The sequence below is a fragment of the Papio anubis genome, chromosome 20, assembly GCF_008728515.1.
Source record: "Papio anubis isolate 15944 chromosome 20, Panubis1.0, whole genome shotgun sequence".
NCBI classification, from domain to species: Eukaryota; Metazoa; Chordata; class Mammalia; order Primates; family Cercopithecidae; genus Papio; species Papio anubis.
The window spans coordinates 14,751,569-14,767,609 of NC_044995.1; the positions used below are offsets into that span (position 1 = coordinate 14,751,569).

The following is a 16,041-nucleotide window of genomic DNA, read 5'->3' on the forward strand; positions in this document are numbered from 1 at the left end:
CTTGCACCAGGTCCTCAACCTTCACCCACCCACCCTCACACACCAAGCTCACTCCCCATCCCTTGCCTGTGTCTCCTACATCTCCTTTCCCATAGGTGGAGAGGATACCCACATTCTGAGAAAGCTACAAGGTCAAATGCTCTCTGTGTCTCTCCCTCTTCTACCATCTCCAGGGAGAGTCTGGGGTGTTCCTCCTAGAACAAAGTGGTGTTGGAGTGAGTGGGGAGGCCTCAACTTCTTGGGCTCCAGTGGGGTGACTGATGGGGTGTTGTGTGTCGGCGGCAGGCCTGGGGTGTGGGTGCCGGCTGCGCGTCTGTGTGTGTACATATACTGTGACGGCTGTGTGTCATGTGGGTGAGGGCGTTGGGGTGTGTTTGGAGGTGCAACAAAGATGTCTGCGATAGTGCTGCAATAACGTGATGTGTGTATGTGTGGGAGATGTGGGTGTCGTGTGACTTGTGTTTTAATTATTGTGCTGTGTGTAAGTGTGTGCACCTTTTTGTCTGTCATTCACAGTTAGCATTGGCAATTTTGCACTGTGGGCTGTTGCTCATGCCCAGACACACTAGGGAGCAGTGTGTGTGAGGATGTGTACAACATTGTGGGATCATGCAACGATGTCCACAAAGGCTGATGTAATGTGTCTGGAGGCAGTGTGAGGCCTGTGTGTGTGTGATGGTGCTGAGTGCAGGTGTGTTTTGGTTTCTGGGTTGCACGGTGTGGGTCTCTATGTGAAATGGTGGGAGGTCAGGTGTGGTAGAGTGTGTGATGTGTGAGTCTGTGATTTTCGGAGTGTCCATGTTAGTCTGCACAGCACTTTGTGACTGTGATTGTGATTATCTTGTGGTATGATGGGTGTGTAAGGTGTGTGCCTTGTGTGTGTTTCACTCCTATATGTTTGAGACTCTGTGTGTGATGGGGTGGTGTGTGTGTGAGGGCACATGCTGGCATGTGATGGAATGTGAGTGCAACCCTGTGGTGTGTGCATGTCCCTAGCGTCTGGGCTATGAGTGTGATGGTCCTGTGTAACTGTGACACTGGGCATTTTCTGGGTCTCCTGGGGCCATCCTCCACCGTGTTGTGTCTCCCGTATACCCTGTGTGGTTGTGGCTCATTGGATAGCTCAGGCGTAGTGGGGGGGCACCCACAGTGAAGGAATCTCCGGGCTCCTCCCCCCATCTCCCCTCCTCAATTGCCTTTCTTGCTCTCTTGTGTTCCCCTCCAACTTCACCTCCTGCAGGGCCCGCTCCCTGAACAGCACCACCCCCCACCGTCTCTAGGGGCCCTGGTGCCACACTGCAGTGATTCACCGGGCTTTCCTCCCACCTCGTGTCACCACCCGCCCCCCCACAGCGTACCCTTCTCGATGGTGGCACACCCCCACAATGAGAGGATTTCCGGGGTTCTCTTTCCCTGAGCGCCCCTCCTTGGAGGCCCTACCCCGTATTGAGGGGGTCTCCAGGTCCCCTATTGCGGGGGTCTCCGGGAATCCCCCCACCCCCCGCAGCGCTCCTCTTTCGCTGCCGCGCCGCCACTTTGCGGAGCCCAGGGGGAGGACAGCTGCAGTACCGGGGGTGGGGCCGCCGGCCGTCCGTCTGCACGGCGGCGCCCCTGATTGGCCAGCGCCGCCCCCCTCCCGTGGACGCGGGCATATGAGGAGGCGGAGGCGGCGGCCGCCGCAGCCTCTGTGCGGTGGGACCAACGGACGGACGGACGGACGCGCGCACCGACCGAGGCGCGGGCGCTGCAGAGGCCCCCAGCCCGAGCCTGCGCCTGAGCCCTCCCAGAGGCCCCCGCCCCGCCCGCCCGGCTCTCTCCCAGCGGAGCCGCCAAGATGGGGGTAGGTGCTGGGCCGGCTGGGCGCCGCTTCCGTGTGACATTGTGGGGCCGGTGACATTGGGTGTGCGCGGGGGGCGGGGGCGCCGGAACCCCTGCCCTCCGGGGCCAGGCCTGCGAGACCCGGGAAGCCGGCTGACCCGGCCAATGCATGTGGTCGTGGGGCTGCTGCGAATGTGTGCGCGGGGCCGCAGGGGGCGGCGGGGGGTCTGTGGCGCACGTTGACATGGCTTTGTGTGCGGGGATCAGCGAGGTCGTGGGCCAGCCCTCAGCATCTCCGCCTGACCTTGTGCGGTTGCATGTGCACGGTTGCATGTGTGTATGAGAGCTGCTGGCTTGGTCAGGCCCTGGCAGCGAGTGTGTGGGGCCCGTAGTGTCTGAAAGTCTGCAGTCGCATCTGGGTGTGTCTATGAGAGCTCATGTTAGTGCGTCTGGGGTTATTGAGGCCCTCCTGCTTCCCTGGCAGGGTGCAGATAGGTCCAGGCTTTGGGATGGACACCAGATGACCTCTCTTTCTCCTTCCAGGCCTGGATGGGGGAGCTCTGCAGTGTGTGTGTGTGTGTGTGTGTGTGTGTGTGTGTGTGTGCAGGCTCCGCAGTGTCGCAGCGTGGGGCTGCAGTGTGTGTGTGTGTACAGCCCCTCATGTAGAGGAGCAGGCATGGGAGGCTGGGAGGAGGAGAGGAACAGGAGAGCCAAGGTGGGGAGACTGAGTGCACAGATGAGGGTGTGCGTGTGCAACTGTGTAGTGGGGAGCGTGCATGCCTGGCTGTGTCCTTGCTTCTGTGTCCGTGTGTCCTTGTCTGTCTGTGAGTCTCTCCAGCAGATGCCGCCTCCCTCCCTGGCTGACCACCTGACCCTTGCTGCAGCCCTGGATTCCTCCCTGTGTGTCTGGGGCGGGGCTGAAGGGAGGGGGAATCAGGAGAGGAGGGGGTGGGTGGAGGTAGGTGGGATGAAGAGGGCGGGAGAGGCCAGTGGAGGGAGAATATGAGGACTAGGGAGAAAGATGGCGGATAAAAGGCTGATGGGCCCAGAGATGGAGGTGGGGGATGGGGGTGCAGCTCTGTGGGGTGGGGCAGGGTGGGCCAGGGGGGCTGGGAAGGAGGATTGGGTTGGGGCAGGACTAGGGGAGAGAAGGGAGAAGGGGTAGTCAGTGATAGCTGTCAGGTAAGTGGGATGGAGTGAGGGAAACTGTGGATGGATTGGGAGAAGACTGATGCTAAAAGCCCTAGAGAAGGAAGTGGTGGGAGGGTGGTCTTAGGAAAAGGAGTGGGGACGAGAGGAGAAATGAAGGCAGCTTAGACATGGGAAGGAAAGACAGAGACACATGGAAAGACAGAGATGCTCTGAAAGAGACAGAGAAAGAGACATGGACATAGAGAGAAAGAGACAGAGAAGCAGAGAGACATGTCTGAGACACATGGAGAGACATTGAGAGAGAAAATGAGAAACTGAGGCTCAGAGAAGGAGACACAAGGACAGATATTTCCTATCTAGCGGCAACCACAGTCAGTCTGAGGGAAAGGAAGAAGAGGCAGAGGGCAAAGGGGGAGGTCAAGGGAGAGACAGCCAGAGATGTGGGCCAGGTCCCCTGCGAGGGGGAGGGGAGGCTGGCCCAGGCGCAGAGAGGCTGCGGGAGCTGGCGCCAGATCAGGGAGAGGCGGACAGCACAGAAAATGGCAAGGAGCTGCAGAGGCGGCCACAGCGAGACAGGCGTGGCCCCCACCCTTGGAGGTGCTCCCGCCCCACAGTGCGCCCATCTGGGCCTCCTGCCTTGACTGGGAAAGCCTCAGCTCTGCACTCCAACAGATGGGAGCCCGCTGGGGTCTGATCATGGCAAGGGCGAGCAGGAGCCAAGGCCAGGGCCAGGGTGAGCCAAGAGTCCAGGCTCCCGGTCCCTCCTCCCTCAGACCAGGAGTCCAGGCCCCAGCCCCTCCCCAGATCAGGAGTCAGGCCCCAGCCCTGTAGACCAGGGGTGGAGCCCCAGCCCCTCTCACCCGGTTCCAGGCCCCAGCCCCTCCTCCCTCAGACAGGGGTCAGGCCCCAGCCCCTCACTTCCCTCCAGTTGGGGTCCAGGCCCCGGCCCCTCCTCGGGTCCCGGGCCCCGGCCCTCCTCCCTCAGTGGGTGGGCCCCGTCCCTCCACTGGTCCAGACCCAGGGTCCAGGCCCACAGTCCCTCCTCAGACCAGGAGTCAGGCCATCCCTCCAGATCCAGGTTCCCAGGCCCCTCCCTCAGACCCAGGGTCGACCCCCACTCAGACCAGAGTCCAGGCCTGACCTCCCAGACCAGGTCAGTCCCTTCCTCAGACCAGGGAGTCCCGGGCAGCCTCCCTCAAGACCAGTCCCAGCCCTTCCTCTTCCTTCCCTCCTCCTCCCTCCAGACCATTCCCCCTCCCTCCCTCCCTCAGATTCCTTCCTTCCCTCCACTCCTCCACTCCATTTGGGGTCCAGGCCCCAGCCACTCCTCTCCCACAGACCCAGGGGTCCATTTTAACCCTCCTCCTCCCTCCAGACCCAGGGTCCTGGCTATCCTCACCCCTCAGACCCAGGTCAGGCCCCAGCCCTCCTCCTCCCCTCAGACTGGTGTCCCCCCAGACCCCTCCTCCCACTCGACCAGGAGTCACTGTCCCTCACTCCCTCCAGTCCAGGAGTCCAGGCCCCTGCCCCTCCTCCGTCAGACCCAGGGGTCCAGGACCCCAGCCTCCAGGATCTGAAAGTCCGGCCCTGCCCTTAGCTTTTATGGGGCCCCAAGCATCAGCTCCCAGCCTTCACTAAGGTTTCTGGGTAGGCAGCTGATTTTCTCCCTCTCTCTCTCTTCTGACCCCCATCTCACCCCTCTCCTGGCCTCCTGCACAGGACTTGACCCCAGGCCTTTGTAGCTCCACAACTCTCCATCTCTCCATGTCTCTCCATCCCTGGGTCTACCCTGTCCGGCAAAGCTGAGACCACCCCTGGCACTGCAGGGGAGTATGAAAGATGGTCTCCCCGTCCCCCAAGCCTCTGTGCCTCCGCATCTGAGACGCAGTGCTGCTGCAGGGCTGGCGTGGGGCCAAGCCTCCCTCCCACCCCCTGCACCCCTTCTTGAGGCTCCCAGATCTCCAGCCTGCTGCCCCTCCCTGCACACCCCCACCCTCCGACTCAGCGTCTGGGTCTGGGGGCAGACAGCAGGCAGCTCAGGCCCTCTGCAAGGTCACGAGGAGATTAGTGCTGAGCCGCGCTGAGCCTCGAATCCCAGCTTGGCCCTGGGCCTGCAGGACCTGTCAGCAGCCCTCGCGGCACCCAGCCTCGCCCCACCCCTCCCACCAGCCTCGGACACTGCCCTCCCCAACCGCCCAGGCTCCCAAACTGGAACTTCAGGCACTCACACCATGCGCAGTTCAAGCCAGGACTAGGGCTTCTGCCTCTCGCTCTCCTGCTGTGTCCTCCAGGGACCTGGCCATGCCCAGCCTCTGTTAAGGACGCTCCATGGGCATCCTTAACAGAGATCCCAGAGAGAGGCAGAGACAGGGAGACAGAGACAGAGATAGAGGAAGGTCCCAGAGGGAGACAGTGAGAGAGACAGAGACAGAGATACAGACAGAGAGAGAGAGGCAGATCCCAGAGACAGAGAGAGGAGATCTCAGAGAGGCAGAAATAGAGAATAAGATCCCAGAGAGAAAGTGAGAGAAAGAGACAGAGAGAGAAAGATCCTATATATATATATATATATGGAGAGGAAGATCTCCATATATATATATATGGGGAGAGAGAGAGGGGAAGGTCTCAGAGAGAGACATTAAGAGAGAGAGGTATTGAGGAGATCCCAGAGAGAGAGACAGTGGGAGAAAGAGACAGAGATAGAGAGGAAAATCCCAGGATGAGACAGTGAGAGAGAGAAAAAGAATGAGAGATATATGGGGAAGGAGGGGAACAGAAGATTCAAGAGAGACAGAAAGGAAAATTCCAAAGAGAGACACAGAGAGAGAGAGAGAGAGAAGAGATCTTAGTGATAGTGAGAGAGGAGAGATTCAGAGATAGAGAGGAGATCCCAGAGAGAGTGGGAGAGAGACAGAGATAGGCAGATCCCAGAGAGAGAGATATCAGAGAGACAGAGAGGTTGAAACAGGAGAAGAGACAGGTAGGGAGAGAGGTGAGCGTCCCAGAGGAGACAGCTTGAGAGAGGAAGATAGAGACACAATGACAGAGGGAGACAGACCGAAAGGTGGAAAAAGACAGACAGAAAGTACTGATCCTTGAAACGCCAACTCAGAGGGAAATAAGAACCCAGAGAGACAGAAACTCAGCCAGACCTGGGGAGAGACAGCCAAGAGATGGAGACAGACATCATGCAAGACAGAGAGACAGAAAGAACCAGAGATCAGAGAGAGACAAAATCATAGAAAGACATAAGCAGAGAGATCCAGAGACTGGGATCAGGATAGAGAATGACAGAGACAACATAAAGAGATCAGAGTGATAGAGAGAGAGAGAGCTATCGAGGGAGAGAAACAGCCTTGCAGAGATAGAGATACAGAGATGGAGAGATAAAGAGACAGGAGACAGAGAGATGATGAAACAAAACAATAAGACCAAGAGCCACAAACAGACCTGGAGAGACACATCAAGGGAGACAGACAGAGGAGAAAGAGATAGAGAGAGATACAGATGGAGACATAGAAAAGACAGATATGTAGGAAGATTGGACAGGGCCAGGGAGAGGGAAGAAGAGACAGAAGCAGAGTTAAAATGTCACATAGAGGCGGGGCACAGTGGCTCACGCCTGTAATTCCAATACTTTGGGAGGCTAAAGCAGGAGGATCGCTTGAGTCCAGGAGTTAGAGACCAGCCTGGGCAGCATAGTGAGACCCTATCTCTAGAAAAAAATTTAAAATTAGCACACACCTGTAGTCCCAACTACACAGGAGGCCAAGGTGGGAGGATCACTGAGCCTCAGAAGTTGAGGCTGCAATGAGCTGTGATCGCTGCACTCCAGCCTGGGCATCAGAGTGAGACACTGTTTCAAAAAACAAAAACAAAGTCACATAGACACAGAACACAGAAGGGGAGAGGCCCGCAAAGATGGGTACAGAAACAGAGAAAGACAGAAACATAGGCAGAAGCCAGACAGGGACCTTCGGGGACAAAGACTCAGAGACACACAGAACCGGAGACAGGGAAGCCGATCGGAGCAGACGAGACTCACTGAGGCCTGAGAGTCACCAGAGGCAGAAAGGAGGTGAAGTCATCCAGAGGTGCCAGGAGACACAGGGAGACTCCGAGAGGCAGAGACCCCCACCCAGAGATGCAGGGGCACCGGCCAGGAGGATAGCCGGGGCACGGAGGGCCGGTGTCCCCCTGGAACCCCTTCTCGCCCGCAGTCTGGTGACTCTGACAGCTATCGTATCGCCACCTCGCAGGACAAGAAAGATGACAAGGACTCGCCCAAGAAGAACAAGGGCAAGGAGCGCCGGGACCTGGATGACCTCAAGAAGGAGGTGGCTATGGTAAGCCTTACCCTCTGCCCGCACACCCTCCCAGAGAGCCTCACCAGTTCCTGGCTGGCCTAGGAACTCATCGTCTTCCCCAAACTCCTGTTCCTCAGACAGAGCACAAGATGTCAGTGGAAGAGGTCTGCCGGAAGTACAACACAGACTGTGTGCAGGTGCGGCCAGGCTGCGGGCTGGGACCATGGGAATTAGGGAGGAGGAGCTGGGGGCTGGGACTCCTGGGTCTGAGGGAGGAGGGGCTGGGGGCCGGGACCCCTGGGTCTGAGGGAGGAGGGGCTGGGGGCCTGGACCCCTGGGTCTGAGGGAGGAGGGGCTGGGGGCCTGGACTCCTGGGTCTGAGGGAAGAGGGTCTGGGGATCTGGACCCCTGGGTCTGAGGGAGGCAGGGTGGGAGTCTGGACCCCTGGGTCTGAGGGAGGAGGGGCTGGGGCCTGGACCCTTGGGTCTGAGGGAGGAGGGGCTGGGGCCTGGACCCCTGGGTCTGAGGGAGGAGGGGCTGGGGCTGGTGTCTTAAGTTCTGGGGGTCTGGTGAAGGCCTGGGGTGCCAGGGTTTCCCAGGGAGGGTTCTGTGTGAGTCCTCTGTCCCTCAGGGTTTGACCCACAGCAAAGCCCAGGAGATCCTGGCCCGGGACGGGCCGAACGCACTCACGCCACCGCCTACCACCCCAGAGTGGGTCAAGTTTTGCCGGCAGCTCTTCGGGGGCTTCTCCATCCTGCTGTGGATTGGGGCCATCCTCTGCTTCCTGGCCTACGGTATCCAGGCAGGCACCGAGGACGACCCCTCTGGTGACAACGTGAGTGCCTGGACCCTGCCCTGCGCAAGGCCCTACACATTTATTTATGGATACCACCCCCCAACTTCTTCCCATCCCTCCAGGCTTTTCACAGCCCACCCTCTCCCTTTTTCCCATCTAACTCACAATCACCCAGCAGGAGAACCAAATCAAATACAAGGCAAACTGAGGCTCAGAAAAGCCAGGTAACTTGTCCAAGGCCCCGCAGCAGGATGTGTGACCCGGGGCTATGTCCCAAGGCTGTGTGACCTCAGTGGCCTTGAGAACAGACACCAGCAGGTGGTCATGGCCTGACAGATACCCAGAGTGAGTATCACATAGAGACCCAGGCACACCCCGCTGCTGATACATCAGGGCCCATCCCCATAACACAGGGACACATTCGAGATGCAGCCTCAGATCCCATGCACGTAACACAGACCCACACACCAGCCACACAGAGATGCTCACCTGCGTAGGTGCACACACATGCATGCACGTGGAGGGTCAACACAGACACCACACCAGGATATGCATTCAAACACGGCCACCTAATTCAGAAACACAGACACAGACTCAGACACACATTGACGGAGAAGCTCACACACACTCACACACACACACACACACACACACACACACACACACACAGCAATGCAGGCATAACCTCATGCCGGAGAGACGTGAGAGTCAGGCACAGACAGCGTCCTCAGATATTCAAATCTAAACAGTCTCAGACACAAGCTCTCACAGAGAGGCAAAGCTGGAGACACAGAGACAGGGACCCACACACAGGGAACCGAAGAAGCTGCCTTGTAGAATGTAAAGTCAGGCATGCAGCCAGTCATACAGACACACGGACAGACAGCCGCATCCTAGACTCTTTAACATGTGCAGGAGGACAGACACACACACAAAATAGATGGACAAGTCGGGCATGGTGGCTCATGCCTGTCACCCCAGCTCCTTGGGAGGCCAAGGCAGGAGGCTTACTTGAGGCCAGGAGTTCCAGAAACCTGAGTTTCCCAGACAGACCCAGTCTCTAAAAAAATACAAAAAAATACAAAAAACAGCCAGGCCTGGTGGCGCACACCTGTAGTGCTAGCTATTCTGGAGGCTGAGGTGGGAGGATTGCTTGAACCTGGGGAGGTTGAGGCTACAGTGAGCTGAGATTGCGCCACTGTACTCCAGGCTGGGTAGCAGAGCAAGACCTGTCTCAAAAAAAAAAAAAAAAAAAGGCCAGGAACGGTGGCTCACACCTGTAATCCCAGCACTTTTGGAGGCCAAGGCGGCGGATCACAAGGTCAGGAGATCAAGACCATCCTAGCCAATGTGGTGAAACCCCATCTCTACTAAAAATACAAAAAATTAGCCGGGTGTGGTGGTACACGCCTGTAGTCCCAGCTTACTCAGGCGGCTGAGGCAGGAGGATCGCTTGAACTAGGAAGAGGAGCTTATAATGAGCCGAGATCATGCCACTGCACTCCAGCCTGGGCGACAGAGCAAGACTCTGTCTCAAAAAAAAAAAAACAAAAAAATCGACAGACCCTTAGATTCCAACACAGCTGTTACAGAAAGAGGGACTCAAGCACAGACAGGGGAGACTCAGACACACCAACCCTCATAACCGGTCTGGGGTCAGACACACAAATACAGACCCCCATTGACACAAAGCTCCCTTCCCAGGCATGCAGGGACTGGTGGGGAGCGGTGTGGGCGGCCCCTGATCAACATCCCCACATCTCCCCACAGCTGTACCTGGGCATCGTGCTGGCGGCCGTGGTGATCATCACTGGCTGCTTCTCGTACTACCAGGAGGCCAAGAGCTCCAAGATCATGGAGTCCTTCAAGAACATGGTGCCGCAGGTGAAGGGTGCCCGGCAAGGGGCCAGAGAGGGGTGTTAGTGTATGGGCTGGGGGCTGGGCCCAGTGACCCCCAGGCAGAGGGAGTCTTGGAGGTCACATTACTCCATCCCACCCCAGCAAGCCCTGGTGATCCGGGAAGGTGAGAAGATGCAGGTGAACGCTGAGGAGGTGGTGGTCGGGGACCTGGTGGAGATCAAGGGCGGAGACCGAGTGCCAGCTGACCTGCGGATCATCTCAGCCCATGGCTGCAAGGTGGGCCTGGGCCTGGGACCGGGCTTTACCCTCCCTCAGGCTGCCCCAGAGTCCATGCCCAGCCCCTCCTCCCTCAGACCCAGGAGCCCAGGCCCCAACTCCTCCTCCCTCAGACGCAGGGGTCCAGACCTAGCCCCTTCTCCCTCAGACTCAGAAGTCCATGCCCAGCCCCTCCTCCCTCAGACCCAGGAGCCCAGGCCCAGCCCCTCCTCCCTCAGACCCAGGAGCCCAGGCCCAGTCCCTCCTCCCTCAGACCCAGGAGCCCAGGCCCCAAACCCTCCTCCCTCAGACCCAAGAGTCCAGGCCCCCAGCCCCTCCTCCCTCAGACCCAGGAGTCCAGGCCCCTAGGCCCTCCTCCTTCAGCCTAGGAGTTTAGACCCTGGGACCCCTCCTTACCCAACAGTCAGGAGTCCAGGCCTAGCCCTCACCCTTCGGAGATCCTTAGGGACCCTAGACCTTGGCCAGCAGCCCTGTGTCCTCCCCACCTTCAAGATTCCAGCCTCTGGCCTCCCACACACCACTCGCCCACTGGGCACCCAGGCTTCTAGCTTTGATCTCCAGGCACACAGCCTTCAGCCCCAAGCCCTCTGCACAAACACCCTCCTGTCCCAGGCCCTGGACTGAACCCTGTCTCTGTTGCACCTACCCCCAGGTGGACAACTCCTCCCTGACTGGCGAATCCGAGCCCCAGACTCGCTCTCCCGACTGCACACACGACAATCCCTTGGAGACTCGGAACATCACCTTCTTCTCCACCAACTGTGTGGAAGGTGAGGCGGGTGCAGAGAAGACACACAGCTGGGGCAGACACAGGGATGTGTCCCAAGGGGTCAGGACCTCTGGAACCTCCCTGAGCCACCCCACCTCAGCCTAACCCCTCTGGCCTGCAGGCACGGCTCGGGGCGTGGTGGTGGCCACGGGCGACCGTACTGTCATGGGCCGCATTGCCACCCTGGCCTCAGGGCTGGAGGTGGGCAAGACGCCCATCGCCATCGAGATTGAGCACTTCATCCAGCTCATCACTGGCGTGGCTGTCTTCCTGGGCGTTTCCTTCTTCATCCTCTCCCTCATTCTCGGATACACCTGGCTCGAGGCTGTGATCTTCCTCATCGGCATCATCGTGGCCAATGTCCCAGAGGGTCTGCTGGCCACTGTCACTGTAAGGCCGGGCTCCTGTGTCTGCGCGGGGAGGGCCTGGGGGCCTGGACCCCTGAGCCTGAGGGAGGAGGGGCTGGAGGCCTGGACCCATGTGTCTGGGGGAGGTGGGACTGGGGTCTGGACCCCTGGGGCTGGGAAAGAAGGGGCTGGGGGCCTGGGCCTCTGAGTCTGAGGGAGGAGGGGCTGGAGGCCTGGACCCATGTGTCTATGGGACGTGGGGCTGGGAAAGAAGGGGCTGGGGACCTGGATCACAGTGTTCTTGTGAAAGACAACCTGGGCCTGACTCAGAGGGCCTCATTAACAAAGCAAACAAAGAAACAAACAAAAATCTGGAAAAACACTGGCAAGCCGTAAAGAGCCAACAATCCTATCGCTTGTTAAGTTTACTTACAAAATTAAGAAGTGCACGCTCATGATGAAAAGTTCGAAGAGTACATCAAGTTAAAAAATAAAATAGGGCCGGGTGCGGTGGCTCACGCCTGTAATCCCAGCACTCTGGGAGGCTGAGGCGGGTGGATCGCGAGGTCAGGAGATCGAGACCATCCTGGCTAATACGGTGATACCCTATCTCTACAAAAAATACAAAAAATTAGCCGGGCGTGGTGGCAGGCGCCTGTAGTTCCAGCTATCGGGAGGCTGAGGCAGGAGAATGGCGTGAACCCGGGAGGCAGAGCTCGCAGTGAGCCGAGATCATGCCACTGCACTCCAGCCTGGGCCACAGAGCGAGACTCCGTCTCCAAAAAATAAATAAATAAAAATGAATAAATAAATAAAATAAAATAATGAGGCTGGGCACAGTGGCTCACTCTGTAATCCCAGCACTTTGGGAGGCCGAGGCAGGCAGATCACCTAAGGTCAGGAGTTCAAGACCAGCCTGGCCAACATGGTGAAACCCTGTCTCTACTGAAAATACAAAATTAGCTGGGCGTGGTGGTGCATGCCTGTAATCCCAGCTACTTGGGAGGCTGAGGCAGGAGAATCACTTGATCCCAGGAGGCGGAGGTTGCAGTGAGCCGAGATTGCGCCATTGCACTCCAGCCTGTGCAACAAGAGTGAAACTCCATCTCAAAAATAAATAAATAAATAAATATAAAATACATAAAATAGGCTGGGCACGGTGGCTCACGCCTGTAATCCCAGCACTTTGGGAGGCCGAGGCAGGCGGATCACGAGGTCAAGAGATCAAGACCATCCTGGCCAACATGGTGAAACCCTGTGTCTATTAAAAATATAAAAATTAGCTGGGCATGGTGCTTGGCACCTGTAGTCCCAGCTACTTGGGAGGCTGAGGCAGGAGAATCACTTGAACCCGGGAGGCGGAGGTTGCAGTGAGCCGAGATCATGCCATTGCACTCCAGCCTGGGTGACAGAGCAAGATGCCATCTCAAAAAAAAAAATAAATAAATAAAATAAATAAAATAATAAGCCTGGTGCAGTGGCTCACTCCTGTAATCCCAACAGTTTGGGAGGCCCAGGCAGGAGGACTGCTTGAGGTCAGGAGTTTGAGACCAGCCGGGACAACAGAGTGAGACCCCATCTCTACAAAAAAATGTAAAGGCTGGTGCGGTGGCTCACGCCTGTAGTCCCAGCACTTTGGGAGGCTGAGGCGGGAGGATCACCTGAGGTCAGGAGTTCGAGACCAGCCTGGCCAACATGGCAAAACCCCATCTTTACTAAAAATACAAAAATTAGCTGGACGTGGCCAACCCCAGTGGCTCACACTTGTAGTCCCGGCACTTTGGGAGGCTGAGGCGGGCAGATCACAAGATCAGGAGATCAAGACCATCCTGGCTAACACAGTGAAACTCCGTCTCTACTAAAAATACAAAAAGATTAGCCGGGCGTGGTGGCAGGCACCTGTAGTCCCAGCTACTTGGGAGGCTGAGTTAGGAGAATGGCGTGAATCCAGGAGGTGGAGCTTGCAGTGGGCCGAGATCGTGCCACTGCACTCCAGCCTGGGTGACAGAGCGAGGCTCCGTCTCAAAAAAAGAAAAAAAAGAAAAAAAATTAGCCGGGCTTGGTGGCAGGTGCCTGTAATCCCAGCTACTCAGGAGACTAAGGCAGGAGAATAGCTTGAATCCAGGAGTCAGAGGTTGCAGTGAGCCAAGATCACGCCACTGTACTCCAGCCCGGATGACAAGAGCCAGACTCTGTCCCCCCAAAAAAATAAATAAATAGAATAAAATTTAAAAATTAGCCAGGCGTGTTGATACATGCCTGTAGTCCCAGCTACTCGGGAGGCTGACCCAGGAGGTTGAGGCTGTAGTGAGCCATGATTGTACTACTGCGCTCCAGCCTGTTTATCAGAGGGAGAATACATCTCAAGAAAAAAATACTAATACTAATACTACTACTAATTTAAAAGTTTTCCTCTGGCTTCTTTGCTGCCTGCTTCACCCCAGAAGTCTGTTCTCTGTGAGGTCCCCCTGACAGCTGTGAGCATATTGACTAAATGCTGTCTTCAAGGTGCATGCCAGGGACTATCCTAGAAATACCATTTTCCTCTTTCATTGTTTGACTTAATGTTTTATGCAAAGTTTTACATATCAAGGCTGGACAGGGTGGCTCACGCCTGTAATCCCAGCACTTTGGGAATCCGAGGTGAGTGGATCACTTGAGATCAGGAGTTCAAGACCAGCCTGGCCAACATGACAAAACCCCATCTCTACTAAAGATACAAAAATTAGCCAGGCGTGGTGGTGGGTGCCTGTGATCCCAGCTACTGAGGAGGCTGAGGCACGAGAATCGTTTGAACCTGGGAGGTGGAGTTTGCAGTGAACTGAGACTGAGCCACTGCACTCCAGCCTGGCCGACAGAGCGAGACTATGTCCAAAAACAAAAACAAAAAAACAAAACGAAACAACAACAAAAAAACAAGTTTACCGTTTTCCGTATTAGCTATGTTAAATGCTACCTTATGTCAAAGAGATTTTTATATGCAAAGGATTTAGCATATTGTGAACATATAGTCTGATGATTTGGGGCAAACTGAACACAATCACGTCAGCTGCATCAAGATTGCATCTCCCTGAAGCCCCCTCAAGACTTTATTTAGCCACTACACCCCCAAGCCAAGGGTAACCGCTAATCTGGCTGCTAACAGCATAGATTAACTTTGCCTGTGTTGAAACTTTGTATTAATGGAATAATTCAGTGTGAACTCATTTCTGGCTCTTTTTGGCTGAACATGTTTTTGACCTTCACCCATGCGGGTGCAGGCAGCAATAATGTATTTGTTTTTATCAATGTATAGCATTCCATTGTCCACAATTTATCTTTTCTGCTGTTAGTGGACATCTGAGTTGTTTGCAGTTTTGGACAATTTTTCTTTTCTTTTTTTTTTTTTTTGCTCTGTCACCTAGGCTGGAGTGCAGTGGCACGATCTCGGCTCACTGCAAGCTTCGCTTCCCGGGTTCACGCCATTCTCCTGCCTCAGCCTCCCGAGTAGCTGGGACTACAGGCACCCACCACCACGCCTGGTTAATTTTTTGTATTTTTTAGTAGAGACGGGGTTTCACCTTGTTAGCCAGGATGGTCTCGATCTCCTGACCTCATGATCCACCCGCCTCAGCCTCCCAGAGTGCTGGGATTACAAGCGTGAGCCACTGTGCCTGGCCAATTTTTTTTTTTTTTTTTTTTTTTTGAGTCAGAGTCTCACTCTATTGCCCAGGCTGGTGTGTAGCGTCACTATCTCGGATCACCGCAACCTCCGCCTCCTGGATTCAAGGGATTCTTGTGCCTCAGCTTCCCAAGTAGCTGGGATTACAGGTGTTCACCACCATGCCCGGCTAACTTTTGTATTTTTAGTAGGGACGGGGTTTCACCATGTTAGCCAGGCTGGTCTCAAACTCCTGATCTAAAGTGATGTGCCTACCTCGGTCTCCCAAAGTGCTGGGATTACAGGGCTGAGCCACCCCGTCTGGCCTGGACAATATTTTAAGACAGAGTCTCACTCTGTCGCCAAGGCTGGAGTGCAGTGATGCCATCGTAGCTTACTGTAGCCTTGAACTCCTGGGCTCAAGCGATCCTCCTGCCTCAGCTTCCCAAGTAGCTAAGACTACTGGTGCGTGCCGCCATGCCTGGCTAACTGAAAAAACAAAAAAAATCTCTAGAGTTGAGGTCTCACTGTGTTGCCCAGGCTAGTCTTAAACTCCTGGGCTCACACAATCCTTGCACCTCGGCCTCCCAAAGTGCTGGGATTACAGGCGTGAGCCACTGCGCCTGGCCATTTTGCACTATTATGCATGTGGCTGCTATGAGCATTCTTGTCCCTGTCTTTGGGTATCTCTGCCCTGTTTCTGTTGGTCTGAACTTGAGGGTGGCGTTGCTGCCTCGTTCTTTTCCAGGCCTTCAGGATTCTCCGGGGGCCGGGCTGCTGGGCTATGGCCCTGGTGTCATTCATCCAACCCTGCCTGCCGGGCTTGTCCCTGTAACTTGCCTGCCCTTGCTCGTCCTCCAGGTGTGTCTGACGCTGACTGCCAAGCGCATGGCCCGGAAGAACTGCCTGGTGAAGAACTTGGAGGCTGTAGAAACCCTGGGCTCCACGTCCACCATCTGCTCGGACAAGACAGGGACCCTCACTCAGAACCGCATGACGGTCGCCCACATGTGGTTTGACAACCAGATCCACGAGGCTGACACCACTGAGGACCAGTCAGGTGAGCGCAGGCCCCG

At 56.2% G+C, this 16,041-nt stretch overlaps 1 protein-coding gene across 1 annotated transcript in view; it reads left to right on the forward strand.

Moving 5' to 3' along the window:
• The first annotated feature begins 1,639 nt into the window (after positions 1–1,639).
• ATP1A3 (ATPase Na+/K+ transporting subunit alpha 3) overlaps positions 1,640–16,041 on the forward strand; it is a 29,165-nt gene continuing 14,763 nt past the window's right edge. The window contains exons 1-9 of the mRNA XM_021930363.2: positions 1,640–1,840; positions 7,230–7,316; positions 7,415–7,474; positions 7,909–8,112; positions 9,844–9,957; positions 10,075–10,209; positions 10,862–10,979; positions 11,100–11,368; positions 15,827–16,025. Coding sequence (XP_021786055.2) covers positions 1,835–1,840; positions 7,230–7,316; positions 7,415–7,474; positions 7,909–8,112; positions 9,844–9,957; positions 10,075–10,209; positions 10,862–10,979; positions 11,100–11,368; positions 15,827–16,025 — 1,192 coding nt within the window. The 5' untranslated portion in view covers positions 1,640–1,834. The remainder of the gene's footprint in view (positions 1,841–7,229; positions 7,317–7,414; positions 7,475–7,908; positions 8,113–9,843; positions 9,958–10,074; positions 10,210–10,861; positions 10,980–11,099; positions 11,369–15,826; positions 16,026–16,041) is intronic.